A 27,692-nucleotide genomic window follows, 5' to 3' on the forward strand; every position below is an offset into this window, starting at 1 on the left:
CTCCTCATTTTTTTGGCTGTTTCGTTAGGAGGAAAGGGGAGCTTGATATAAGTCATAAACATGCCAGCATTTGTTATCCGTGTGGAATAAGCAGGCTGAGAAGGGAAAGGTCCAACAGATCCCATCTCGTCCCTCTCCCTGCAGCGGTCCCTACTGGAATGGTATTAAGATCTACTAGTCTGAGGTCTAATCAACACCCACCTACCTCACAGGGAGAGGCAGGAGCCCCGCTGTCACCACCTAACTGTAACCACCTCCAGCTGCCGTTGCCTCACGCCCGCATCACAGGAATCTCTCCCTCTTTTAAGAGCTCACTGGCCCAGAGAGAGGGGACCGCCGTTGACCGGGCCAAGCAGCCGCAGGGGCATGCAACTGCCGGAACATCCAAAAGGCCTGTGCTGCTCTGGACAGGCAAGGGTTAAAAAGTGAAGCACAGTTCCGTGCATCCCACCTGGAAGCTGAGAGGATTCACCCAGCTTCAGCGGCCTCCTGCTGTGGCACAAGAACCTAATCCATAATTCTTCCTTTCAGCGGCCCTCTCCCCCCAGCCAGGCTCTGAGCCCTATCAAATATTCATCGCATCTCACGCTAAATAATAGATCAATGTAATAACAGGCAAGGCGCAGCTAATCACAGCTTTTCACACCCTGCACAAAAGGCACCAGGAGATGGGCAGGGGCAGTCGGAGCAGCAGGGGTGCCCACAGCCCAGCCTGTCAGGCTGAAATGGTGGCTCACGCTATTGGAAATGGCAGTCCAGGCCTTGCCCGGGCCCCTCCCCAGCAGGAGCTGCAGCTGCAGTCCGCCTCTAAAGACGACGTATTGTGACACCGGCAGGGCACCGAGCGGGTTCCTCTGGCACCAGGTGCTGGGTGGAGAGATGCTGGAGAGCTCTCTGGAAAGAGAAAGGGAAGATAAAGGAAGGAATGATCCTGAGGGGCTGGGTGGCAGATGTAGTGCCATAGCCAGGGCTGGTGTTCAAACCCTGCCTCAGGAGGAGATTTGGCTGGTTCCAGTTTAACTCCCTGGACACACCACAAAGCCTCCAAGCAATTGAGTCTATTGCCAATTTCTGCTTAAGGGAAGCCAAAGCCTGGCACAGCAGTGGGAGCTGCAGGTCAGGACTGGGGAGCAGCAGCAGACAGTGTGGGGGAGCCCAGGACTGGAACAGCAGGGCAGGAGGGGGTAGGTCAGGATTGAGGAGCGTTGACAGAGCCATGCTGTACCATTATTGCTTCCATCTTAGAAGTGAGTCCCCTGAAAGTGGCGACTCCCCACCGGGGGACACCACAGGATGCTCTGGGACGGCCTTCATTCTGGCTAGATAGGCAGGAGGTATGACTGTAGAGATGCAGCTGGATCACAGGCAGCATCTGAATTCATCAGCAGAGCCTACCAACAAGAATCAGTCTCCAGTCACTCCAGAAAACACAGCCTTCCTTTCCCCCACAGCAAGGGGGTACTTTTGTTTGCTTTGACCTTCTGTTCATTCCTGTGGCAACAGGCTCATGTCAGAGAGTGTCCCGCTGAAGGCAAGGCTGGAGTGAGGGCTCTCAGGGCCCATAGCTGGTGCCAAAGCCCTTGAAAATAATTAAGTGCAAAACAAAGCTAATTGTGACTGACACTGGCCCCCCGGAGAGTCATCAGTTTCCTTCTGTCTTTCCAATGACCTTGATGACTGCAGAGCAGGGAAGGAAACGGTGCTGAATCACATAGGTGCCTGAGCACCCCAACTCCTCCCAGTATGCTTAGCGTGTATGCTGAGCGCATCAGTCCTCAGAGAGGAAGGCAGAGTCTTTGCCAGTATGTAGACAGATTAAATAGACACATCGTGCCCAATCCAGTGAGCTCCCAAGCACCCTCCAACTGTTATTGGTGTCAGTCGGCGTGGAGGGCACTCAGCACCTTGGAGATCGGCTCGATAAGGAGGAAAGATAATAGACAGCTGTGATTTTTTCCCCCCCCAAGGTCACAGGATCACCGCTCAACTTCAAAACCCCAAGCCCTTGCTGCACATCTACAGGTCGCTGGGTTTTGAATGACACCGTTCGCATCAAAAGTCAGTGGGGAAATGGCAGAGCCTTCTGCTGGAAATTCACAAATGAAATCATTAATTCAAACAGACTTGGGAATTTTTAATACAGCTGTTTGTAAAGAGCTAGGAGAACCACAGACAAAAGGTGCTGTATCAGGGCAGGGTATTATTAAGTATTATTGCTGTTCTGAAATCAAAGTAGGTTTAAAAAAAGACACCCTGCGAATTTTCTTTTGCCTAATTCTGAACGACATGTTTTTTAAACACCCAGGAGGAGGGTTGGAAGGGGCGTATGTTAAAATCTTGCCATCTGTTAATTGCTTTGGACAGGATGATCCCATGATCCAGAAGTGACCTGGCCTTAGAATCGCAGATGAATGAGAAGAGGGAAGGGATGAAGAGGGTGATGAGAAAGGGTCCAATCCTGCTCAGTGCTCAGCACCCTCAATTCCCATCTGCCTCACTGGGAGTAGGAGGGGCACAACACCACTCAGGCAAGGCTCAGCATCTCACAGGATTGGGCCCAAAGGAAAGGGCACTGACCATGCTCATCCTGTGGTCAGCTACCACCTGATAGCATACATACAACACAACCAAAGATAACTAGGTATAAAGCGATATATACACGACAGTTACACTGATTTACACCCACTGAGAATCTGGCCCAAGAAGTGAGGTCCCCTGTGGGGAACAGGCTGCTAGCTGATCCCTTCGACATGGGCCACTCTACAGAGACCTTTACAAAATTGGGCGGATGGAGAGAGCAATCTGATGGGTCAAGTGCTGATCCAACCTGTGTAAGTGAGAAAACAAAGTTGTGGGTCAGAACTGGTCCACCGTGGCCTCCCTCCAATACCCGCATGGCCAGAAGATAGGGAGCAGAAATCAAGAGAAAATGAATAAAGAAACATGGGGAACTGGTGGGTCATTACATTCCTGACCCCTCCAGGGTGCACGGTTGAAGAAGCCATGACTTGGGATGAACTTGCTCTGAACAGCTTGGGGGGGGACGACATTTTTTTAAAAAGCAAAAAGAAACCTTTCTATTCAACTCACAGGCGAGGCCTGACTTTAACTCAGCTCTGAGAAGAACAGAGAGAGTGCCAGAGATGTCCTACTCCCTGAATCCGAATGCAATGTTAACGGCCAGCGGGCAGCGCCACAGGGAGACCTGAGAATTGCCTATTTGGGGTTTATTTCTTTCTAAATGTTCATGCCGCTGACAGGTGTTTTATTGGCAGCTCAGGTCATTCCATCTCCACAACAGGAACAGCACGGTCAATGGCAGTTCGGGCGTCCCCCATGAATGGGCCTCAATCCACACCTGGGGGGATCCCTTCAAGGAGTGAGCTAGTTGTTCAATCCCCATAGCCCATTCAGTCCTTGGGCTCTCTACTGTGACTGCCAACAAGCAGGCCACGCATGCTGGGGATTGTTTGATGCGGTCACCTGCCCACTAGAAACTGGCCTAAAATCAACAATTCATTTCACACTGAACAGCCATCAAAGAGAAACCATTTTTGGTCACTGCTTACCAGGACTGGATGCCAAGCAGCAAGCTGGAAATGAAAGTCTCTCCATGCCACTAGCAGTCCTCCCTGAAGAGGTGTTTTCTATCCAGCTGATACTTGCATGGCTCCATTATTCTAGTAGCTGACTTAAGAGTTTGACTTCAAAGCAGTTACGCTAACACTGGTGAGATGTTGACATCAGAGAGAGATGCGTTTTGGGGTTATGACCTTGGTGGTAACTCAGCCAACCATCATGCAGTTGGTCTGCTCTTATTCACACACTGAAATCCTACTGGTTAAAATGGTGTCACAGTTGCTTTGGGTTTCTTTGACATTATAGAATCACATGGAACAGGTCTGAAAAGAGCTCGGAATGGGTGCGGAAGGGGCGTGGCTACGCAGGGCCCACACAATATAGCACAGCTCCACCGACAGTCCCACTATTTTTTATGCTCAAATGATCATCAGTGAAGTAAACAACAGTGACATTTACATTCAAGGCAATTTAAACCTCTCAAGGCCGTTGTTTCAGGCTGGCTCTCTGCAGACTTGGGCGGACAGCACTGCATCGCAACTCACATATGGAAAATCCAAATGTCTCATGACATGAAAGCTGCAAAATAACTTCCTCCTCGCCCAGCCACTAGTCAGCAAGTGGAATTTTAACCATCTCAGGGGAACATCCTCTCTCATTCTCCCTCTCTCTACATAAAGAGATCTCTATTTTTCTGTACCTATATAGAAGCAAGGCCCGCCACATATAATACTGACCAAAACCTATGTTAAATTAAAGTCAGGTAATTCAGAGAGAAGGCTCTGAACACCTTAACTCTGCTCCTTGGGTCTACACATTAGAGTTTTTCTCCATATTATCTCACCAAGTTAATACAGACTCCAATTTTTGAAACTATATTGACGAAAATGCACACATGTAACCACAGCAAACAATTAAATGTGCACAAAAATGTGTCTGTTTATAAAGATCTGACTGGTCCAATGCTGTGCACTGGCACCTAAAGTTATAGAAAAGAGTGCCAATCCAGTGCAAGAAAATACTGCATTAGTCCAAACAGCAGGTTACATTACAGCATCATGTGATCAGATCACGGACGAGCCCATTATAAAGCTACAGGAAAGGGGGAAGAGTTGAGAGCACTGTGCAAGAGCCAGGATTCTGACTGTCCTGATATTGGTATTGCTGAATGAACAAAGATCTCAGAAAACAGCTTCCCCTTTTCGTATTTATGGTACACGTGATTACAAATGAAAGAAATTCAAAATTAAAGAAGTGCAAAAGAAAAATATCATAAGACTGCCCATGTGAAAAAGATGTGCATGTGATATATACATAAAGAGTATGTCACTTTTAAAATGCATATTACATAAGTATATCTGACCTGAAATGTGCGAAAGGGGCTGCTTTCACAGTATTTCGCAAGACAGTATATCATCTAACGTATGTCCCAGATGTAAAATATTTACAGCTTATAGAGAGCAATTATGAGTCACATATATTTTGGTTCCACGAAAGTGTTAGCACATGGGGTGAGCAACTAGCATTCTGAGTTATAACAGCAGTAGTGCCATGATAGGAGAGCATAGCACTGCTGTCACGCCCATACAGGCATTACAATCACTTCCTTTCTAGATACACAGAGACTTCAGCAGATCTCGTTAAGCAGGTGCCATTGGATAATTCTAGCACTGGCTCTAGAAAATTGTTGCTTAAATTACTCAGGATTCCAAACACGACAGATGCACAAGAGCTCAAGACAGAGCTATGTGAGGAGAAAAAGTGACTACAACTAAGTTGCAGTATCCAAATAACGCTATTATAAGTAGGGCAGTAGCACCACAATAGTTCAAATTGAGACTAGCTTACTGTTTATTTGACATTGTAAGTACGACCATGTACGATGCAAGATGTGGCCTATACCCCAGGGGTCAAGTGGGTGACAAGATCAACACTTATTTCAATCTAAGGGATAGGAGGTGACTTGTTTGAAATCAGGAGTAATTGCGTTATAGTCTCTGGGCCTTGCTGGAACTTAATGGATGTTGTTCCTTTAAAGAAACAAGATGCTTCAATTCCAGCTGCTCAGTGAATGGAGGGGTAAAATCACCAGCCTCCCCCTCCACCATGTCTGCTTTGTCCATATAGCACAGGGGTGGGCAAACTTTTTGGCCTGAGGGCCACATCGGGGTTGCAAAACAGTATGGAGGGCCGGGTAGGGAAGGCTGTGCCCCCCCCAAACAGCCTGCCCCCTGCCCCCTATCTGCCCCCTCCCACTTCCCGCCCCCTGACTGCCCCCCTCAGAACCTCCGACCCATCTAACCCCCCCTGCCCCTTGTCCTGACCGCCCCCTCCCGGGCAGGGCCGGCTCTAGGTTTTTTGCCGCCCCAAGCAAAAAATTTGTCACCCCAAGCTCTGAAAGCGCAACTGCCCAAGCAAAAAAAAAAAAAAATTGGAATTGTGCCGCCCCAAGCACGTGCTTGCTTTGCTGGTGCCTGGAGCCGGTCCTGCTGCCCCCCGGGACCCCACCCCCTATCCAACCCCCCTTCCCTGTCCCCTGACTGCCCCCTCCCGGGACCCCCTGCCACTAACCGCCCCCCCGGGACCCCACCCCCTATCGGAATGCGGCCCTGCAAACATGAGCGGAGGACTCAGGAGGAGCAGGGGCAGCCACGCAGTTGGAGAGAAGCGGCGGTTTCCCCTTCAAAGCGCCGCTTCTCTCCGGCCGGCTGTGCGGCCGACCAGTGCTCCTCCTGAGTCTTCCGGCCGCGTTCCCCGCGCTCCTGCCACCCGCACCACCCGCCTGCTCCCCTGCCCCCACAGTGCAGCCCCTCCCCCCCACGGGGGGTGCGCCGGTGCTGAGCTGCCCAAGTGCCCGGCCCTGGGTCCCTCTGTTGTTGGGGGGCCCGTGCCAGGGCACCCTGTGTTCACTGGTAAATCTGCCCGTGAGCCGCGCCGCCCGGCCAGAGCTAGCCACACCGCCGCGCTACCGGCACGATGAGCTGAGGCTGCGGGGGAGGGAGGACAGCAGGGGAGGGGCCAGGGCCGGCCAGGAGCTCAGGGGCTGAGCAGGACAGCCTCACGGGCCGGATGTGGACCGTGGGCCGTAGTTTGCCCACCTCTGATACAGCATCACTGCCTCAGAGGGTCTGGGGACATCTGCATCCAGTCAACCCTGAAAAGCACTGACTTCAACAGGAAAGCAAGAGAAACATGCATGTGCCCTACAGGTACCTGTGATATCTGTCTGTGCATCGTCTGCCTCTGCCGCTCTGCTCTTCCGCTCCATCTCTTTCATTTCCGGCACATAGAAGTCCCCTTGGCGTGCCAGGGGGCACACAAAATAGATGCGGTCTCCTTTGTAGATCTGCAGCCTGGGATGGGCGCACAGCTTCCTCTCCTGAAAGAGAGCACAGGCACACGTTAGCCATGCATCCCATCACTCTGCAAGCACCACAACATCACAGGGCCATCTCTCAATGCGATTCTCTTGACCAGCAGTTCCCAGTCAGTAACTTGTAACACTCAAGTGAGCTGTGACTCTACTTCTAGCCTGGGTCTCAGGCCAAAGTCCAATCATTTGGACCATGTCCACCTCAGACACCAGGGCCTGAACCGGTGAGATGCTGAAAGGTGCTGACGCCCCTCAACTTGGCACTTAGATATCACAAGAGGTGCCTTAGAAATACCATGGACAGCACAGGGTAGAGGAGAGAGAAGATAGTCAAAGGAATAGAGGATGCTCATCTCATCACAGGACTGGGCTCCTGGAGTTACTACCCAAACCACTGTGCCCATTTCCACATTCTTCTCTCAAGCATCACAAGAGCATGCAAAGGACTGTGGGAGCCATCTAAGGAGAAGGACTTCAGTGAGTGGCTGCACAGGGAGACCATGGTTGAAAAGAGGCTGAGGATCTCTGCTCCAGACCCATAGAGAAGCCGCAAGGTTCAGAGCAGCCTATTCATCGTATAGTGCCCTACCTGTGTTCTCCTTGGGGTGGAATGGGGATGCATTCTACTCTGCACTGACAGTGAGTTGTGGCCCTGCAGCCGTGCAAATTTAACCCCAGAGCATTTCCAGTTAGATGACAAAATCAATTCTAGTTTTCAGTATGAGTGTTTCAGAACCCGCTGATTCCTCAGAGGATAACCATCCAGGGGGGCTAGTTATGGGGCAGGGCCAACCTTCACTGGCCCAGTGTCCTCAGCTGAGCAAAGATAGAGGATGCTGGATTTGGGGAGAATGCTGGATTCCCATGGGTTGCACAGCAGATCTTTCAAGTCAATCCCCAAATGACATTAGCTTGGATTTCTTTAGGAGGCTTTCCCCAGCACTGCCAGTACACTGGGTTACACCACACCCTGCCAACCTACATCAGCACAGCTTAACACCTGATGAGTTGCTACCAATGTCAATGGAGCCCACCCCACCTACCCCATTCCCACAGTTGCATCTGTCCTATGCATAGAGGCTGTGTCGTCACCAGGAAAAAAGGTGTATTTGTAACCCATGCTAAGCTAGCACACGTTACAATCCCAGTGAAGACAAGGCATGTTAGCTAGTCCAGGTAAACCCTCGGTCTTTAACCTGTGTAGCCTATCCTGCTATGAAGTCAATGAAATGGAATCTCTTTGTGACAGCCAGCACCCAAAGGGTTAAAGCAATTTTTAGGAGGAAGGGAAGCCAACGCAAATCAAACCCTCTTCAACAGGACAAGCTGAAACTTGTGAGGAGGCCTCAAGGATTCAGCTCCATGCCCGGCCGAGAACTGGCCCCCACTCCCACCAGCCTAGAGATGGGGTAAAATTAAATCCTGGTGTGAACCCCGCTGCATTTAATGGATTTGCCTCAGGGATGAACCTGGGCCAGTGTCTGTGTTTCACTCGCAGGGCCCTGGGAAGCAGATGTTCCTCTGCTGTCGCTTACTGAAGCACTTGGTAACTGACACGAGCAAGGGGGCTCCATAGAGGCCCAGCTGCTGCTTCGACCAGGGACCTGCCGAGCCTGAAAGCCCACCCCTCAGCATGGCTGAGAGAGTTCTCAGCGCTTCTTGGAGTGATTCAGATAATCCAGGAAAGACAGATCGAGCAGCTTCTTCCAGAAGTGCGAGGGAAGGGGAGTTTGAGGCTACTTCATGGGATTTCAGACAACTTTCCCACCCCCTCTGCTCCCCTCGCCCTTGGCCACAATCCCCCATCCCTCCCTCCTCACTAGCCCACTGTAAGGCTTTCAGTGATCCGATAGGCCCAGCTCCGCCCCAGCTGCTGGAAGAGGCAGCTCGCTGAAGCATGCCTTTCTGAACCCGCAGGTGCCAGCTGAGCTGGACTGGGGGCGGGAGGACGGCACAAACAGGAGAAGACTCACACTGGTACCACACAGGATCAAACCAGCAAGGCTCAGGGGACTTGGGGGGACGGACTCCGCATTGAAAGAACAGCTGGACGCTTTGACTAACACCCACACCTCGCCCGCCCAGCAGCTGTGTTGCTTGACGTCTCCTACAGTTTGCCTGGTAGAGGGGGCTGACTGTTGATGGCAATGCTGCAATCTGGGGGTGGAGACGGCAGGCGGGTTGTTTTTTCTTTTAAAATAACTGGTAACTTTATTTTGGGATGCGCGGCACAGGCTCAAACCCATGTCCCCAAATAGCCTGATGCCGAGACAGCCTCTGCCAACTCACTGCAGCATGATCCCTGCTCCATAGCTGCAGGGCCTGGGAAACAGAAGAGACGAAGGACTCAAGCTGCATTAACAGAACAGCAAGAAAGGGTGATGGTGCTGGAAAGGGGACTTTAAACAGCAAGAGGAGATAAAGGGATGAACAACGCAGGGGATGGGATGCAGAGACTCCTAAGTCACTAGCTCGTATCCACTGTACAGTCCTGATTGACAGCTGTGACCACAGACAGTGTGCAACGAGTTTGGGGGGTCTCAGTCTAGGCCCTAGCAGACAGGTTTCCGCCATCACTAGCTGCCTCAAGAAGTCTCTCTGCTAAGCAAATGGGGCATGGAGAAGAAACTCCTTGACAGAATCTCTCTACAGCACTGTCACTGCCTCTCGTGGCTGGATTTTATCCCTCTCCCTCTGAAGCAGGGAGGTATCAACTCCCATTTTGTTGATGGGGAAAGCGAGGCATGGGGAGGTTAAGTGACTTGCCCAGGGTCCCGCGGGGAGCATGTGGTGGAGCAAGGAACTCAACTCCGCTCTCCTGAGGCCAGCGCTCTGTCCACAAGTCCATCCCCTCTTCTGCTGCTCCGTTAATCCCATGACAGTCACAAGCACGAAGGTAACATTTCTGTGTTTGAATGATAGGGAGCAGAGCGGCACACTAGACAGAGCAGACAACAGCCCCACCAGCTGTTGAAAACCTCTGCCTGGCCCGAAATCCCACACCTCCCAGGGAGGGCAGCTCTGGCAGCCTCGCCCCCGGCACGGGGTCATTATGAATAAACACTAATGTTTAAAGCCCGGAAGGTTCATGCCAAGGAGGCCACGCCTGTGTGAGTCTTTAGCCTTCTTGATTCCCGACCCAGAACTGGCTGCTTGGTCTAATAATGAAATGGGGGATACTGTGCAGGGCTCCCCAGCTGAGGAGCGGGAGGCTGAGCCAGGCTAGCAAAACAGGGGGTCAATAGCAACAGCAGGGCAACCTTTTTCAAACAATGATTCCTAGAGGAACTGCAGTGAAGCGAGGGACAGCGCATGAAGCCGCTGCACAAACCCAGGTGAATGGTTTATGCCTGGGTGCTCAACGTGGGGTCCTCATCATGTCCCATGGCCTGTACAGCATTTACAGCGCCACTCCCCACCCACTGCTAGAGCGCACAGGCCACATCTCTGCCACAGACACCTCGCCCCCCAGTATACACGCCCACACAGGTGCTCAGGGAAGCATGCTCATGCACGAAGCATGCCCCAGGGCTGGAGATTCCCCCACACATCCCCTCTACAACTCACCCCACACCATGCAGCGGAACTGCGATACGCACTGAATCTTAGCTGTGTTGTCTAGGGGAGAGGGCTCTGGGGGAAATGTTTGTTCTTCCCCCACAAGGGGCTTTAGACAGCCATGGCTGCTGCCACGGGAGCTTTTCCTCCCACAGCTCTGCTGATCCATCTGTCTTGCTGGAGCACCCCCTGCAATTGCAGTCCTGGGAACCCACACGGTTCTGTCCTCAATCTTGACTGCAGCAACTCCTGCTACTCACATGAAGAGCTCCCTATGCCACTGGATCCTGCCCTGCAACCACTTCTAGTACTGCACAAAAGGAAATGGGAGTGAACGGGGTGTGATATTAGCTCTGCAGGGAAATCTGCCTCAATCTGATTCATAAAACCAAGGGCTGATGAACTTCCCTCGGCGCCTGAGCTAGTGAAATCACGGACCACACCACACAGCAAATGTCAGAAGCCACAGTGCCACTGCTGATGGCCACTGACTGCTGCCTTCCCCACTTTCACACGCGGCAGTGGTACAGCAGCAGCCAGCTCCCTGTCACCTCTCACTTAACAGCTGGCGAAAGCTCAACATCCTTCCAGGATGCTCCAAGGAAGCTGCCGGTTCAGACACTGCGTCAAAGCCATACTAAAAACAGCTCCAAGAGCAGGCTGCTTGCTATATGAGAGGCAGGTGTTATTCCAATTCTACAGAGAGGGAAACCGAGGCACCGAGAGGTTACAGACAACATTTTTCGGAAGGGGCTTGGGACACCTAAGGTCTGATTTGTAGAAGCATGGTACACCCAAGACTCAAGATGAAGTCAGGGGATTCTCTGGGTGCTCAGCACCTCTGAAAAACCAGGCCCCAAATATTTCAGGTTGGGCCTCTGAAAATTAATCCAAAATTCAATGGCCACTACTGGAAACGTTGGTGTTACACTTTTTGTGCCTCGGTTTCCCCATCAGTAAAATGGAGATAATGGAGGAAATCAATTTCTTGTTCCAATCTCGTTTGTCTGTTGCAGGAGAGCCAAAACCAGTCCTTCTAGCATAACGTTGCTACCCGTGGAGCAGGCAATATCTGTCATGATTCAGTGGAGTGTACCACTGTAAAGAAATCACATTTCTGACAAGGAGACTGGTCCCTTCGAGAGGTTAGAGGGAACACAGACAACTTTCCAATCCATTTGAAGCATCTACAGCTCTTACTTGAAGGCAGGTGAAACAGTATCAAACACAGATCAAGAACGGTATTAAATAAAAAGGGTGGGTTGTTTTTAAAAGCAGACCAGAGATGGCTCACATCTCTCTTGGTTTTTTAAAATGACAAACCAAACAAGAACCTTCCTTGCTGTTGTGCCCCTTGGGCCTTTAACTCAACTGTTACCAGCCCATCAGGAAACCGAAGCTCAATAAGTTATTTTAGGCCTGGTCTACACTACGAGTTTAGGTCGACTTTAGCCGCGTTAATTCGAATTTAGCCTGGACACGTTTACACGACGAAGCCCTTTCTTTCGACTTAAAGGGCCCTTTAAACCGGTTTCTTTACACCACCTCCGACGAGGGGATTAGCGATAAAATCGGCCTTAGGGGGTTGGAATTGGGTTAGTGTGGACGGAATTCGACGTTATTGGCCTCCGGGAGCTATCCCACAGTGCTTCATTGTGACCGCTCTGGACAGCACTCTCAACTCAGATGCACTGGCCAGGTAGACAGGAAAAGCCCCGCGAACGTTTGAATTTCATTTCCTGTTTGCTCAGCGTGGAGAGCACAAGTGACCACGCAGAGCTCATCAGCACAGGTAACCGTGATGGAGTCCCAGGATCGCAAAAGAGCTCCAGCCTGGACCGAACGGGAGGTACGGGATCTGCTCGCCATATGGGGAGATGAATCAGTGCTGGCCGAACTCCGAAGCAGTAAACGAAATGGCAAAATATTAGAAAAGGTCTCCAAGGCCATGAAGGACAGAGGCCATAACAGGGACGCACAGCAGTGCCGCATGAAAATTAAGGAGCTAAGGCAAGCCTACCACAAAGCCAGAGAAGCAAACGGAAGGTCCGGGGCTGAGCCGCAAACATGCCGCTTCTACGCGGAGCTGCATGCCATTCTAGGGGGTGCAGCCACCACTACCCCAACCGTGTGCTATGAGTCCCTCACTGGAGAATCACACAGGGAAGCGGGTTCGGGGGACGAGGAAGATGAGGATGGAGATAATATAGATAGCTCACAGCAGCAAGGAAGCGGAGAAACCGGTTTCCCCAACAGCCAGGATATGTTTATCACCCTGGACCTGGAACCAGTAACCCCCGAACTCACCCAAGACCCTGTGGGCACACAGGGGACCTCTGGTGAGTGTACCTTTGTAAATATTACACATGGTTTAAAAGCAAGCGTGTTTAATGATTAATGATTAATTTGCCCTGGCAATCGCGGCCAGTACAGCTACTGGAAAAGTCTGTTAACGTGTATGGGGATGGAGCGGAAATCCTCCAGGGACATCTCCAGAAAGCTCTCCTTCATATACTCCCAAACCCTTTGCAAAAGGTTTCTGGGGAGGGCTGCCTTATCCCGTCCGCCATGGTAGGACACTTTACCACGCCAGGCCAGTAGCACGTAGTCTGGAATCATTGCATAACAAAGCATGGCAGCGTATGGTCCCGGTGTTTGCTGGCATGCAGACAACATCCATTCCTTATCGCTCTTTGTTATCCTCAGGAGAGTGATATCATTCACGGTCACCTGGTTGAAATGGGGCAATTTTATTAAGGGGACATTCAGAGGTGCCCCTTCCTGCTCTGCTGAACAGAAATATTCCCCGCTGTTAACCACGCGGTGGGGGGGAGGGGTGAAGTGACCATCCCAGAGAATTGGGTGTGTGGGGGAGGGGAGTTAGTTGGGTTTGTGCTGCATGTTAACCCTGAAACCGCAGCCCCTCCTTTTACATTGCAAACCCATTTTAAATGGCCAACCCAACGGGTGCTTGGTATGGTTAATGAGAGCAGTACTGTTTTAAACCACCCCCACATGTTAACAAGGTTAAAAAAGCCAAAAGACTGTGTCTTACCATGGCTGCCTGCAACCTGAAATCTGTGGCCTGGCACTGCGTGAGTGATCTCTCACACCAAACCTGCAGGCTCTCAATATAAGAGGAAAAATGCGACCTTGTAACGAAAGCACATGTCCTGTGTGATGTGAACAGCAAAATCTAACGTGAAAGAGTGTACCCATTGTTCTCTAAAATGTATCTTTTTTAACCACCTCTCCCTTCTCCTCCACCAGCTGCAAATGTTTCTCCTTCACAGAGGCTAGTGAATATTCGAAAGCGGAAGCGAAGGACGCGTGATGAAATGTTTACTGAACTACAGACTGCCTCCCACGCTGACAGAGCACAGCAGAATGCGTGGAGGCAGTCAATTACTGATTTTAGAAAAGCCCAATATGAGCGAGAGGAGAGGTGGCGTGCTGAATCATGGGCTGAAGAGGAGAAGTTGCGTGCTGAATCGCGGGCTGAAGAGGAGAGGTGGCGTCAGCTTGCACACAGAAAGCAAGAGTCGATGCTCCGGCTGCTGGAGCATCAAACTGATATGCTCCTGCGTATGGTTGAGCTGCAGGAAAGGCAGCAGGAGCAGAGACCGCCGCTACAGCCCCTGTGTAACCAACAGCCCTCCTCACCCAGACGCCCAAGAACACAGTGGGGGGGCCTCCGGCCACCCAGTCACTCCACCCTAGATGATTTCCCGAGCAATAAGTGTTAAAGTTTTAAAGTTTTAAACTGCAGTGTGTCCTTTTCCTTCCCTCCTCCCCCACCCATCCCGGGCTACCTTTGCAATTATCCCCCTAGTTGTGTGCTGAATTAATAAAGAATGCATGAATGTGAAGTAACAATGACTTTATTGCCTCTGCAAGTGGTGCTTGAAGGGGGGAGGGTAGGGGAGGGTGGGGTGGTTGGTTTACAGGGAAGTAGAGTTAACCGGGTGGGTGGGGGGGCGGAGATTTCATCAAGGAGAAACAAACAGAAGTTTCACACCGTAGCCTGGCCAGTCACAAAACTAGTTTTCAAAGCTTCTCTGATGCGCACCGCGCCCTGCTGTGCTGCTCTAACCGACCTGGTGTCTGGCTGCGCGTAATCAGCGGCCAGGCGATTTGCCTCTACCTCCCACCCCGCCATAAATGTCTCCCCCTTACTCTCACAGATATTGTGGAGCGCACAGCAAGCAGCAATAACAATGGGGATATTCTTTTCGCTAAGGCCTGAGCGAGTCAGTAAGCTGCGCCAGCGCGCTTTTAAACGCCCAAATGCACATTCCACCACCATTCGGCACTTGCTCAGCCTGTAGTTGAACAGGTCCTGACTCCTGTCCAGGCTGCCTGTGTACGGCTTCATGAGCCATGGCATTAAGGGGTAGGCTGGGTCCCCAAGGATCACGATAGGCATTTCAACATCCCCAACGGTTATTTTCTGGTCCGGGAAGAAAGTCCCTTCCTCCAGCTTTCGAAACAGAACAGAGTGCCTGAAGATGCGAGCATCATGTACCCTTCCCGGCCAGCCCACGTTGATGTCGGTGAAACGTCCCTTGTGATCCACCAGGGCTTGCAGCAGCATTGAGAAGTACCCCTTGCGGTTTATGTACTCGGTGGCTTGGTGCTCCGGTGCCAAGATAGGGATATGGGTTCCATCTATCGCCCCACCACAGTTAGGGAATCCCATTGCAGCAAAGCCATCCACTATGTCCTGCACGTTTCCCAGAGTCACTACCCTTGATATCACCAGGTCTCTCATTGCCCTGGCAACTTGGATCACAGCAGCCCCCACAGTAGATTTGCCCACTCCAAATTGATTCCCGACTGACCGGTAGCTGTCTGGCGTTGCAAGCTTCCACAGGGCTATCGCCACTCGCTTCTCAACTGTGAGGGCTGCTCTCATCCTGGTATTCTGGCGCTTCAGGGCAGGGGAAAGCAAGTCACAAAGTTCCATGAAAGTGCCCTTACGCATGCGAAAGTTTCGCAGCCACTGGGAATCGTCCCACACCTGCAGCACGATGCGGTCCCACCAGTCTGTGCTTGTTTCCCGGGCCCAGAATCGGCGTTCCACGGCATGAACCTGCCCCAGGAACACCATGATTTCCACAATGCTGGGGCCTGTGCCTTGTGAGAGGTCTAGGTCCATGTCCATTTCCTCATCACTCTCGTCGCCGCGCTGCAATCGCCTCCTCCTCGGCTGGTCCTGGTTTTGCTTTGGCATGTCCTGGCTCTGCATATACTCCAGGACAATGCGCGTGGTGTTCATAGTGCTCATAATTGCCGCGGTGATCTGAGCGGGCTCCATGATCCCAGTGCTAGCTATGGCGTCTGGTCTGAAAAAAGGTGCGAAACTAGTATCTGAAGGACCAGGGGAAGGAGGGAGGGAGGGAGGGGCGAGTGACGACATGGCGTACAGGTACAGGGAATTAAAATCAAGAAAGGTGGCTGTGCATCAGGGAGAAATACAAACAACTGTCACACAGAATGCCCCCCCCCCCCCCCCCGAGATTGAACTCCTAAGCCTGGGTTTAGCGGGCCGTTGATTTGACGGAGGGAGGGGGGGAAGGAAATGAATACAGAACAAATCTATTTTTTACATCTTAAGACGACGGTGCAGCATGACTGATAGCCCTCGGCATTTTCTGGGTGCTTGGCAGCAAATACTGGGCGCTTGGCAGTATGATGATGACGGATACCAATCATAATATACTATTTACTGCCAAAAGGCAAGGGGTTGCTGCTGTGTAGCAATGTAGCCCCACGTCTGCCAGCCCCATGTCTGCCAGCACCCAGATCGCCCTCGGCCTCTTCTGGGTGCTTAGCAGAAAATAGTATACTACGACTGATAGCCATCATCGTCAAGACAGTTAGATAGGACAGAGCATGTCTGCCCAGGTGCCAATGATTGATAGCCACTGCTGTACGACGAGGACGGTTACCAGTCGTAATAAACCATCTACTGCCAAAAGGCAAAAGGTAAGGGGCTGGTGCAATGCAGCCCTACGGCTGCCAGCCCCACAGCTACCAGCACCCAGATCGCCGATGAAGGCTACCAGTCATGCTGCACCGTCTACCGCCAAAAGGCAGTTAGCTGCTGCTGCTGTGTAGCAATGCAGTCCTACGTCTGCCGGCACCCGGATGACATATGGTGACGGTGAGCTGAGCTGAGCGGGCTCCATGCTTGCCGTGGTATGTTGTCTGCACAGGTAACCCAGGTAAAAAGGCGCGAATCTATTGTCTGCCATTGCTGTGACGGAGGGGGAGGGGCCTGACGCAATGTACCCAGAACCCCCCGCGGCACTGTTTTGCATCATTCGGGCATTGCGATCTCAACCCATAATTCCAATGGGCGCCGGAGACTGCGGGAACTGTGGGATAGTTACCCATAGTGCAATGCGCCGGAAGTCGACGCTAGCCTCGGTACTGTGGACGCGGTCCGCCGACTTCATGCACTTAGAGCATTTTATGTGGGGACACACACAATCGGCTGCATACAACCGATTTCTATAAAACCGGCTTCTATAAATTCGACCTAATTTCATAGTGTAGACATACCCGTAGGTTATTGCAACAAAGCCTGCAGAAGACGTGTCCAACTGGCACTCCAGCACCAAGAGTGGGCACCAAAACAACGGAACGGGATTTCAAACAGGAGGCACTCAACAAGGAGACGATCCCAGGGCATCTGCATTGGAGAGTCTACGCTCAGGCTCATCATCTGCCCCAACACATCTAAAGCCAATGTTCTGCCCCCGCCCCCATGATTTAACACTACCCAGCCCAGTATTTATACTATGCCCATCACCAGGATATCAGAATGCTTAATGTATATAAAAGGTCAACACAAGCTCATAGTCTTTTTTCCTCTTCACATTCAGAAGAGGATAGGGCTGGCTAGAATTTAGCTTCTCTTGCTGCATATTGTCCCCCCACATGTAAAGAAAGACAGAGTAGAGGAGTTCCTGTATTTTTATGTAGTAATGTATGTCACACAATAATGTTTCTGGCAGGCTATGAAACAGACGTGACTCTTGCCTGTGGTCCTGCAGGCAGGCAGGTTTGTGGTCATCCTCATCTCTCATGGAAGGCCACTGAACAGCCATGGTTCTGCCTCCAGCTCCTGCCAGCCTTTCCCGATCCAGTAAGAATTGCATTGCACTTGATGACTGCAGGTCTCTCAGGAGCTTGTGGTCATGAAGGAGAAGCAGTCTCTGAGATAGTTCATATGACCTAATAAGAGCTCTGAAGACCAAACCTAGGACTTTGAACTAACTTCGACATCCTATGGAGCCAACTCATGGGTCACTTTGACCAGGTTGTGCCAGGATGGGATGAAGTCTCCTGGCCAGTTTGAGGGGGAAGAGGATAGTTGTTGGTATTTGGTCACCTAGAATCTGGGAGGAGGCCAGAAGAACTCTTAGGTTGCATATTGTGTTGACACTAGTGTGGCAAATGCCTTCTGTTGAGAGTGATGGTTTGGCTTTTGGTTAGCTCTCAAGTGCTTCTCTCTAGCCAATAGCATCACTTCTTTCTTCCCTGGGTTTAATTTTAGCTAACTGCTCCTCATCTAAGATCAGACCTCATTCAGGCACCAAGATAGTAGCGTCAGACAGGCAGGATTTAGAATGGACATGGGCAACACATCTCGAAGAACAACAGTTACGAGAGGTAGGTAAGCTGTGGTGACTTATGAAATGGCTTTGTACGCTCAATGTAGAATGCTAGGGCACGCCTAACGTCCAGGGAATGGAACATGCGTTCTCTGTTACTGGCATGGGGCTTAGTGAAGAACACAGGTAAAAATACGTCTTGGTTCACATGAAACTGGGAGACTACCTTTGGCAGAAACGCAGGGTGAGGGCGTAGCTGCACCTTGTCTTTATAAAAGACCATATAGGGTGGCTTGGAAGTCAGTGCTCTGAGCTCGGATACCCCTCTGGCCGAGGTTATGGCCACCAGAAAGGCCACCTTCCAGGAAAGAGGGCAGGTTGTCATGGGCTCAAAAGAGGACCCCCATGAGCGCGGACAGGACCAGGCTGAGGTCCCACTGGGGCCGTCATACCTGGGGAGTCCTTCCTCGGTGCCGGGACATCCTGCACCGAGGCCGGGGCGCTGCACACCGATGATGCCGGTGCCACTTCTGGTCCTGGCTGCGGGCAGAGGGCCGACTCCATCAGGAGGCGCTTCAAACGATACGCCTACTCTCTCTTAGTCCTGGGTCTAAAGCTCCTGCAAATTGGGCACTTATCTGTCTGATGGCCCTCTCCTAAACACTTGAGACAGGCAGCGTGCGGATCGCCCGTGGGCATAGGTTTCGCACACCTCTCGCATGCCTTAACCCCCTGTGACGGAGGCATGCCCCCATGCCTGGGGAAACTAGGGCGGGGGTGGGGGGAAGACCCCCGAAGCAAGTCCAACTAATTACAAACTACTATATAACCAACTAACAACTTAGAAAAGGGAACCACTAGGTAGGCACTTGCGAATGCAAGAGACTGAGCTGCTCCAACAACCATCACTGACGGTAAGAAGGAACTGAGCAGGCGGCGAGTTGGCAGGGACCTATATACACTGCCATAAAGGCGCCACTCTAGGGGTCTCCACAGCCGACCCAACGGGTACTGCTAGGGGGAAAACCTTCCGACAATCGTGCACGCAGCGCGCGCACACCTATTAGAATGCACATCAGCAATCACTCGAAGAAAAATTAGTGTTGCGATAGGCCATGCTGCAAAGTTTGAATCCAAACCCAAGAAAGGCCTTTAGTTTCATGTACGTAGCTTATGTCCGATGTTAGGCAATGACACATGTCTCTAACAGGCCGCTGTCCACGCTGTTCCCGTTCTACAGATAAATGGAAAACATCAGTCGCCAGGGTGTCCATCCAGCATCTGCCAGTGATGTGAAATTCACTTTAAAGAAAGTCAGAAGACATGACATGTGAAATGGCCACAGGGCGAATGGCTTTGGGAGGGGAATATCGGATACAGTGCGTTGGCTACACTTCCTTGGGAATTTTCACACTCCCCCAGAACAGTAGGTACAGACATCAGATGTACTCACTATTCACTGGTATTCATGGAATGCCACTGCCTCCTTCAGAATAGCCAGTAGACTTAGTGTCTTCTTCTGGAGCTCCAGAACATACCCTCGAAACATTCACATAATGGGAAGAAACTCTAGAGAAATCAGAGATTGGGAGAGTGGGACTGTTTGTGGAATGCGGTGAGCAAATCACTTAATTTCTCATTGCTTTGATCTTGAGCAAATCACTTAAATTTTTCTGTGCTTCAGTTTTCCCATCAGTAAGGTGGGGATAATGATACTTCCTATCCCATTGCTGGGTTGGGGGTCTCTGCTCACTTGGTCTCCCTGAAGACCCCAGAAGTTCAGGAGCCAAACACAGCTGAGATGAGCCAAGCAGAGGGGATGGAACGGAAGCAGCCAGATACACAGAGTCCTCCCTTGGACTCCTGACAATTTAAACCTTCATATGGACACCAAAGATGTCTTTTAGCCTGGGCAATCAGATGACTAAAGGACAGATGGCTAATTGCACTCAGCCCTGTGGCTCACAAAGAGCTGGAGGGAAGTCATCTCCTCAATTGTATTGGCTCGCTAGTAGCAAAAGAGAGGACTCCAGGATTCCAGTCTGGTTCCTTTTGGGAAAATACTGATATGCTTGTACACTTGTTGCTCCTGCCTCTCTACTTCGAAGAGGCCTGGACTTTCCCACCTCTTCCTCTGGTGTTTGCAGCCATTCCAAGTACGTGGAGAGTCACAGCCACAATCTTTAGGATGTATCCAAACTAGGGAGAAGAAAAAAACACCCATCTTGACACTGGCGATTCCATGCCACTCAGCTCGTCTCAGGAACAGGGCTGTTAATGAGGTTCCCAAACCTTCCGCAGCAACTGGTTTCTAAATTAGAGGTAAAAGAGGATCACCTGCTGGTTGCCACACCAATCGGGTCTGCTGGGGGATCTGCAGCTTTTAAGCAGCCTCAAATCTTCGGAAGATTAGGCCAAATGGGGACACAACAATATTCCGCATTGTTCAGTGCTTCCCACCAGGGAGCTCCGTTCCTCCTTATGATCTTTGCTCAAAGGGAAGCGGAGCTGCTTTTTGACAACCCAAACAGGGAGAAAGGAAAAACAAGGAGCTTAGGGGCTGAGCCTGCTAGGCTGCTTTCTCAGACCCTGCAGGGGCTGCTCTAGGCACTGGGTAAACCAACACCAATGAACACCCTTTAGCCCTACACATGTCCCCCACCTAGGATTTACAGATCTCATAACAGAAGGCCCTAAGAATGCCCCCATAGCAGAATATACAGCATACATCATTTGATAGCCAAGGGGTTCTTCACAGGACATAGAGCATCCTACACAGCAAAACATACAGAGCCAAAACCATACGGAAAGCCCTCCAGAGAACCACTAGTCTCACGTCCATCTCCAATTTATCCCTGCAAAGACTCGCATGCAAGCGTTTGCACCTAAAAGACTGCATGTGCGTGCGCACACACACACACACACACACACTCAGAGACAGGTATTTAAAATGAACTCACTATATGCCCAACTACCTAATTAGTGCAAAAAAAGTGCAAGCATGGGTACAAACTAAAAAGCTGACCACGGATTATCCAGCCCATTGGATATATCCAGAGGGCCGTAACAACACCTTGCAGCGGGGGGGGGGGGGGGGGGGGGGAAGGGGCGGTCAGTAGAGGATTGCTAGACCTAGAAGAACTTGTGGAAATACTGAGCCAAATGCTCAGCTTATGTAAATTGGTGTAGCTCAATGTAGCTGCACCTATTTACATCAACCGTAGGGAGGAGGCTGCAGTACTGAAGACAGAGATGAGGAGGACCTGGGTAAGAGTGTTAGTTGTACAGAAAGAGCGAAGAGGTGAGCTCTTCAACATATTCTGAAGGAAGAAACAGCAAGATGCAGACATCACCTGGACATAACCGGAGTGGAAGGAGTTGAGGAAGACCCTCATGTTTCAGGCTTGATTGGTGGCAAGTTCAACAGTAGCAGAGAACGGGGAGAGTGGCGAGAGTTTTGAAAGAAAGATCAGAAGTTCAGTTTTGGCCATGTTAAGTTTTAGCTAATAGTGAGAAACCCAAGAGGAAATGTCCAAGAGACAAGCTGAGAGGTGAGATTGGATGGCAGTAGACAGGTCAAGAATGGAGCAATAGACACAGGAGTCCTCAGCAAAGAGAAAGTAACTGAAGCTGTGCGAGTGGGTGAAATCACTCAGAGAGATGACATAGAGAGAGAAAAGAGAAGGGGCCAAAGACAGAGCCCTGTGCTGGATCCCCAGAAAAAGCTGGAAAGGAGAGGAAGAGAACAAACCAAGAGATGCTGCAGGAATGGCCAGAAAAGCACAATGAAGAAGAACCAGGAGAAGACAGTATCAAAGCTGAGGGAGGCCATGATTTCAAGCAGGAGAATGTGATAAACCATGTCAAAAGCAGCAAGGTTGCAGAGGATGAGGCTGGAGTAGAGGCCCAGTTATTTGGCTAGGAAGAGGCATCTGGAAAGCACGGTGAGAGGAATTTCAACGGAGCAGGGAGGGCAGAAAGCTGGACTGAAGGGGATCAAGGATGAAATTGGAGGATAGAAGCTCTAGGCCATGGCTGTAAAGTGCTCACCCAATCAGCGTAGAAGGAGAGGAGGAAAGAGAGATTAATTAGTAGCTGGAGGGGCAGGTGAGGTCAAGGGTAATTTTTGGAGGGGAAAGAGGCACAGGACAGTCTGTGGTTAAAGAGGAGAATGAGGGAGGGGTAAGAGTGAGGGGTGAGGGGAAGCAGGAGGTGGGAGGGGAGGGGAGGGGATCTCTTGGCCAGGTTGAGGGGTCAGATGAAGGGAGCAGGGGGACAACTTCAATGTCAGTGCAGAGGAGACAGGGAAAAGAAGAGAGATCACAACCCAGCCCATCAATCTTCTCTGTGAAGAAGCTGGTGAGATCATGTGCAGAGGGAGAGAATTTCAGGAGGGAGTCAAAGGTTGCAAATAAGCAATGTGGATTGTGGGTTTGGAATCCATTGGGGGTGAAATAATATTGCTTGTCAAGCAACACAGCAGAAGCAAAAGAGGAGAGAATACATTTGTGGCATCGAAAGTCCACATGGGACTTTCTCCAGAGAGGCTCAGTGGAGAGAAGAGGAATCAGGGGTTGGAGCAAGTGAGGGTGGGGAGTTAGTGGTATCAACTTTAAAATGGGAGAGAAGGGGGTAGAACGGGGTGGGCAAATTACGGCATGGGGGGCTGCATCCAGCCCTCCAGATGTTTTAATCCGGCCCTTGAGCTCCAGCTGGGAAGCGGGGTCTGGGGCTTGTCCCGCTCTGGTGCTCCAGCCGGGAAGCGGGGTCTGGATGCCCCACTACGCGTAGGGGCAGCCGGGGGCTCCACATGCTGCCCCCGCCCCAAGCACCGCCCCTGTGGACAGGGCAGTGCACAGAGCCGCCTGGCCGCGCCTCTGCATAGGAGCCGGAGGGGGGACATGCCGCTGCTTCTGGGAGCTGCTTGAGGTAAGCGCTGCCCAGAGCCTGCACTCCTGACCCCTCCTGCGCCCCAACCCCCTGTCCCAGCCCTGATCCCCCTCCTGCCCTCCAAACCCCTCGGTCCCAGCCTGGAGCACCCTCCTGGAACCCCCAATCCCTCATGCCCAGCCCCACCCCAGAGCACCCACCCCAAGCCGGAGCCCTCCCCCCCAGCCCATAGCCTCCTCCCACACCCTGAATGCCTCATTTCTTGCCCCACCCCAGAGCCCGCACCCCCAGCCGGAACCCTCACCTCCTCCTGCACCCCAACTCCCAATTCCGTGAGCATTCATGGCCCGCCATACAATTTCCATACCCAGATGTGGCCCTCGGGCCAAAAAGTTTGCCCACCCCTGGGGTAGAAGGTCAAGGAGAGAGTGGAGGGATCCATCAGCTTAGAAAAGAGAGCAGAGTAGGGAAGTGAGTAGTAGAGAAGTTATGGTCAGTGTTGGATTGGAGGTGCAGAGATGGGAAGAAGGGGGCAGGTGGGCAATGTTAGAGGAGATGAGATGGAACTAAGGCATGGAGAGCCTGAAGAAGAACTAGTGTATGGTGAAGACAAGGCTGCCTGAGTGGCTGTTTTGATGAATGGGAGATCTGACCCAGCTCTGAAGGCAAATGAAGAGGTGAGGGTGAGAAGGCAGAGACAGGTAAGGATTAGAGTTGGGGACTGTACAGTATCTGAGAGTGGGGAGGCCAAAAAGCTAACAAAAAACCCTGTCTCCTTTAAGGCCCCCAAACCAAGCCCAGCTGGCAGAGTTCCTAGTTCTCTTACTGTTCTAGGAGACAACCTGGCTTTTTCCCTTTCCCTTAGCCACCAGGTTGGGGAAAGAGCAGCTTAACCAGTTCATAAGGCCCAGACCTCAGAGTCTTGAGTCAGAGCAACCAAACTTATAGTCAGAAATCAAAGTCAGGCTAGTGTCCTGGAGCTGAGGTGGCACACAACCTGTAGCAGCCAGTGTGGCTTCTGGTCTCTTCTCTCTTGCTCAGCTTCCTTTTCCTGTTTATATAGAGACACCCAGCCCCAAGACAGCACAGGGTGCTCCTTGATTGTGCCCAGCTGCTTTGGCATAGAGCTCCAGACTGTCCCTCAAAGGAGCAGTCCATTCTTTTTAATGGAGAGAGTAATTAACCATCGGAACAATTTACCAAGGGCCATGGTGGATTCTCCCATCACTACCTGTGTTTAAATCAAGACTAGATGTGTTTCTGAAAGCTCTGCTCTAGGAATTATTGTGGGGAAGGTCTCTGGCCTGTGCTATACAGGAGGTCAGACTAGATGATCACAGTGCTCCCTTCTGGATCTATGAAACCCTGCCACAGAGATTTCAAGGAGACGAGGTGAGGGAGGAGAGATAAATACTAATATCAGAGAGCAAGGTAGATAGAAAGGAGTCAGAGGAACAGTGGATGACTGCTCTATGGAGGGGCAGAGAACACAGTGCGATTGAGTGTGGCTCAGCGAGAAGAATGAGTGGGAAGGAGGTGGTAGAAGGGATTGGAAATGACAGGAGAAACCCAACACTCTTACTAATGCTCTTTGGGGATGATTCAGGGCAAGAAGTGTGAGAGAACAAGAGGTCAATGCAAGATACAGCAGCTGTGAGGCAGTGCCCAACTGGGGGATCCAGGTTTCCTTGCGAGCAGAGCTATGGTAGGAGTAAGACATGAAGCGGTCATGGATGGGCTAGATGGAATGAGCATTCCAGATGGAGAAGGAGGAGGGGAGGAGGTAAAGGGAATTATGGGGATGGGAGTGCAGTTATCAAGGAACAGGATGGGGGCACGTTGTGGAGTTGGTGCCAGGGAAGGAGGAAACAAGAGTAGAGGAGTCAGAACTGATGGGGTGTTCAAAGGGATGAGGAGATGAAGGTGATAGAAGATGTGGGAAAGAAGGAGACAATGAGGCAAAAAAAAAAAAAAAAAAGGAGTGTAGTGAGCATGGTTGGAAGCAGTGGCCAATCATGGTGGAGCTAGCTGAGAAGTAAATCAGTGGCAAAGAACACCATGAGTTGATTAGGGAGAGAAACAGTTAGGAGAGAGGGATGCAGTTAATCAGATCAAACTGTAGAGCAGGCTTGAAGGCAAAAAGTTAAATGCACAGTGAATTAGCAATGGCTCAATAATGCAGTAAATCAATGGGGAAGTTAAGCAAGCCACAGATTTAGCAACAGATTAGTGAGGCCATCAGTTAATTGTGCAGCAATGAATGGTGTGACAAGGTAGGGGAAGAGTCTGCTAAGCAAGGCACTTGGGTCAATGACTCATTCTGGTGTGAAATGAGCAACACAGAAAAGAGCTTAGCAGGATGGAAGTGTGGTGATGTCAGCAGGGGGCAGGCTTCAGGCTGTGAAGGGGCAGCAGGAGGAACAGAGGCACAGAGAAGTGGAGCCCAAGGTCACACAGCATGTCCATGGCAAAGCCAACCAGAGATCCTATAGCAGCCAACTCCCTGCCCTGTGTTGCAGCCACAAGACCGTCCTTGCTAAGCAAGGTTGACAGTCCCCGCTTATGAGCCGGATGGGATGAAGAGAAGCTGTAGCTCGCATCTGCTCACAGGCCGGCTGATGAGAACAGACATAGATGTCAGCATGGGAGGAGGGCGGATGATTTGCGAAGGAAAAGACAGAGCCTATAGCTAACTCAGATTTCCAGGATCAGTCAGGAATCCCCACTTAGTGGGGAAGTGGATTCTCCTCAGAGGGCCCTGTGCTGGTGAGGGGCGGCCTCCCATGCTCTCCTATCCCCCACTCCCAGTTAATGAGTAAGCTTTGTGGTTCTGTGGCTGCTGCCCAGCTCTGTTTTTCCAGCTGGTCTAAAGGGCAGCTAAAAAAGAACACAAGCAGGCTGGCTAGCTGCCCCACAGCTGGTGCCCATGGATTGGCACAATGGCATTTTCCCTCTTAAAGGCCAAGTGAGTCCCATCAGCCAGCCCAGCATCATCTGCCTGTTTGTGCCACCTGCTTGCTGAGAGCCAAGACTGCAGCCGTGTTCTACTCCTCAGACTGTAGCCACTTCGGGGCAGGGTCCTGTCTTCTTCTAGTAACTGAGGACAGGTCCCTGGCTGTGGGAGAGTCATTCCAGGTCTTAGTAGGAATCGAGCAGGAAAGGGAGGAGTGCCCCGGCCTTGTAGAAAGAGCTCATAATTTAAAACCACCACCATAATAGTGACGTCTGAGAGAGCGCAGTTATGATCTCTAGGACCAGCTGATAATGCCATGATCACAGTGCCATGATGCAGGGAACGGGGGGCTGATACAACGTAAGTGAAGGTACCGCCAGGAACATACCCATGTCAGGGAAGAGCCTTCCTAGAGCAAGCTACTGAGTGGGTTAAAAGCAACTCTCTGGGTCTGCAAAAGGACCAATGCACCAAGCGAAAGCAAATCAGGTTTGGTCTGAATAGCAAGAGGCATAAATGATGGATAGATGGGCAGACAGATAACAGATACAACACAGCAGATAGATTGACGGGGACAGCTGATAGATGAATAAATGGACGCTGCAGACTGAAAGGGGGGAGAGGCAGAGCCTGACAATTTCCCATCTTCATTCTTGGCAGCAAGAGCTATTTTTTTAAAGACACAAAGTGCCTCTGACAAATCACACCCCACACAAGCACGGCTCTTGCCCAGCACTTGCCCGACGTTAACAGGCCTCCCTTCAGTCCAAAGGGTGGCGATTTAGAGCAATCAGGAAGCAGACCCCATGCCAGCACCCACAGACGCCACGAAGCTCCATACAGCAAGAATGAGCACCTAGCCCACTAACCAAAGAACCTGCTGGGAGCACAAACACTGAAAGGATGGCATAATAAGCACTGAGACCTCAGAGGGCAGAACTGAGACAGCTCATAGGTCCCTCCATCACCACTAGCACTTTGTGCTTGTGTCCTAGCCATCCCGGCGAGAAAGGCAGTAACTGAAATGGACCCTACCAGGCCTGACTGTTACATACACTGCTCCGGACGTGCAAAAGGGCCCTAAGTGGCTGGAAATGTCACTACAGTGCAAAGAGGCAAAGAAGAATCAGGCCCACAGTCATGAGAACCTCTGCCTCCCCAAAGGGAATAGTCCAGAGCCAAATGGACAGACAGAGACAGGCAGGCAGAGGGACATTACACTCAGCCATTCAAACACTGGCTGTAGGAGCCACGGAAGGGCTTATTCCCCACCCCCAAAACTTCACCCTGGAGCTCAAAGTGCCTCAGCTGCCAAACTCTGCCCCCTGGAGGCCAGGGAGGGAAACCTTTTGTCTCTTCAATCCAACTCCCTATCACCCCAGGCTTCCCCAGCTCAGCAGCTGGTCTGTCTTCACTTCGGAGGCCTTCTTAATTGCTCATACAAGGGACTGATCTAATTAAAATTTAATTTACGGCGCAACCTGAAGTCATTAAAATACAAGCTGAATCCTGTCAAAATTAAAAAAGCAGGAAATGACTTGTTAATGCAGCATGCTGCCCCTTGGAGTTTGTCGGGAAACAGAAAGAGAACCAGGGCATGCAGGGACGGGCTTAGCCACGCTTGTCTGCTTGGAAATTCAAATGCCACCAAATGCATTTGCTTTATCTCCCAGCACTGCAAGAACCCACTGTTTGTCAGAAGACCAGCAAGGAACAG

The 27,692-nt window shown here is 51.2% G+C and overlaps 1 protein-coding gene across 1 annotated transcript in view; it reads right to left on the bottom strand.

Annotated features, from left to right (window-relative positions):
- The window catches only part of TEX264 (testis expressed 264, ER-phagy receptor), a 132,724-nt gene that overhangs the window by 19,610 nt on the left and 85,422 nt on the right, over positions 1–27,692 (bottom strand). The window contains exon 5 of the mRNA XM_065407872.1: positions 6,793–6,958. Within this exon, the coding sequence (XP_065263944.1) occupies positions 6,793–6,958 (166 nt within the window). The remainder of the gene's footprint in view (positions 1–6,792; positions 6,959–27,692) is intronic.

Source organism: Emys orbicularis, chromosome 7, assembly GCF_028017835.1.
Source record: "Emys orbicularis isolate rEmyOrb1 chromosome 7, rEmyOrb1.hap1, whole genome shotgun sequence".
NCBI lineage: Eukaryota > Metazoa > Chordata > Testudines > Emydidae > Emys > Emys orbicularis.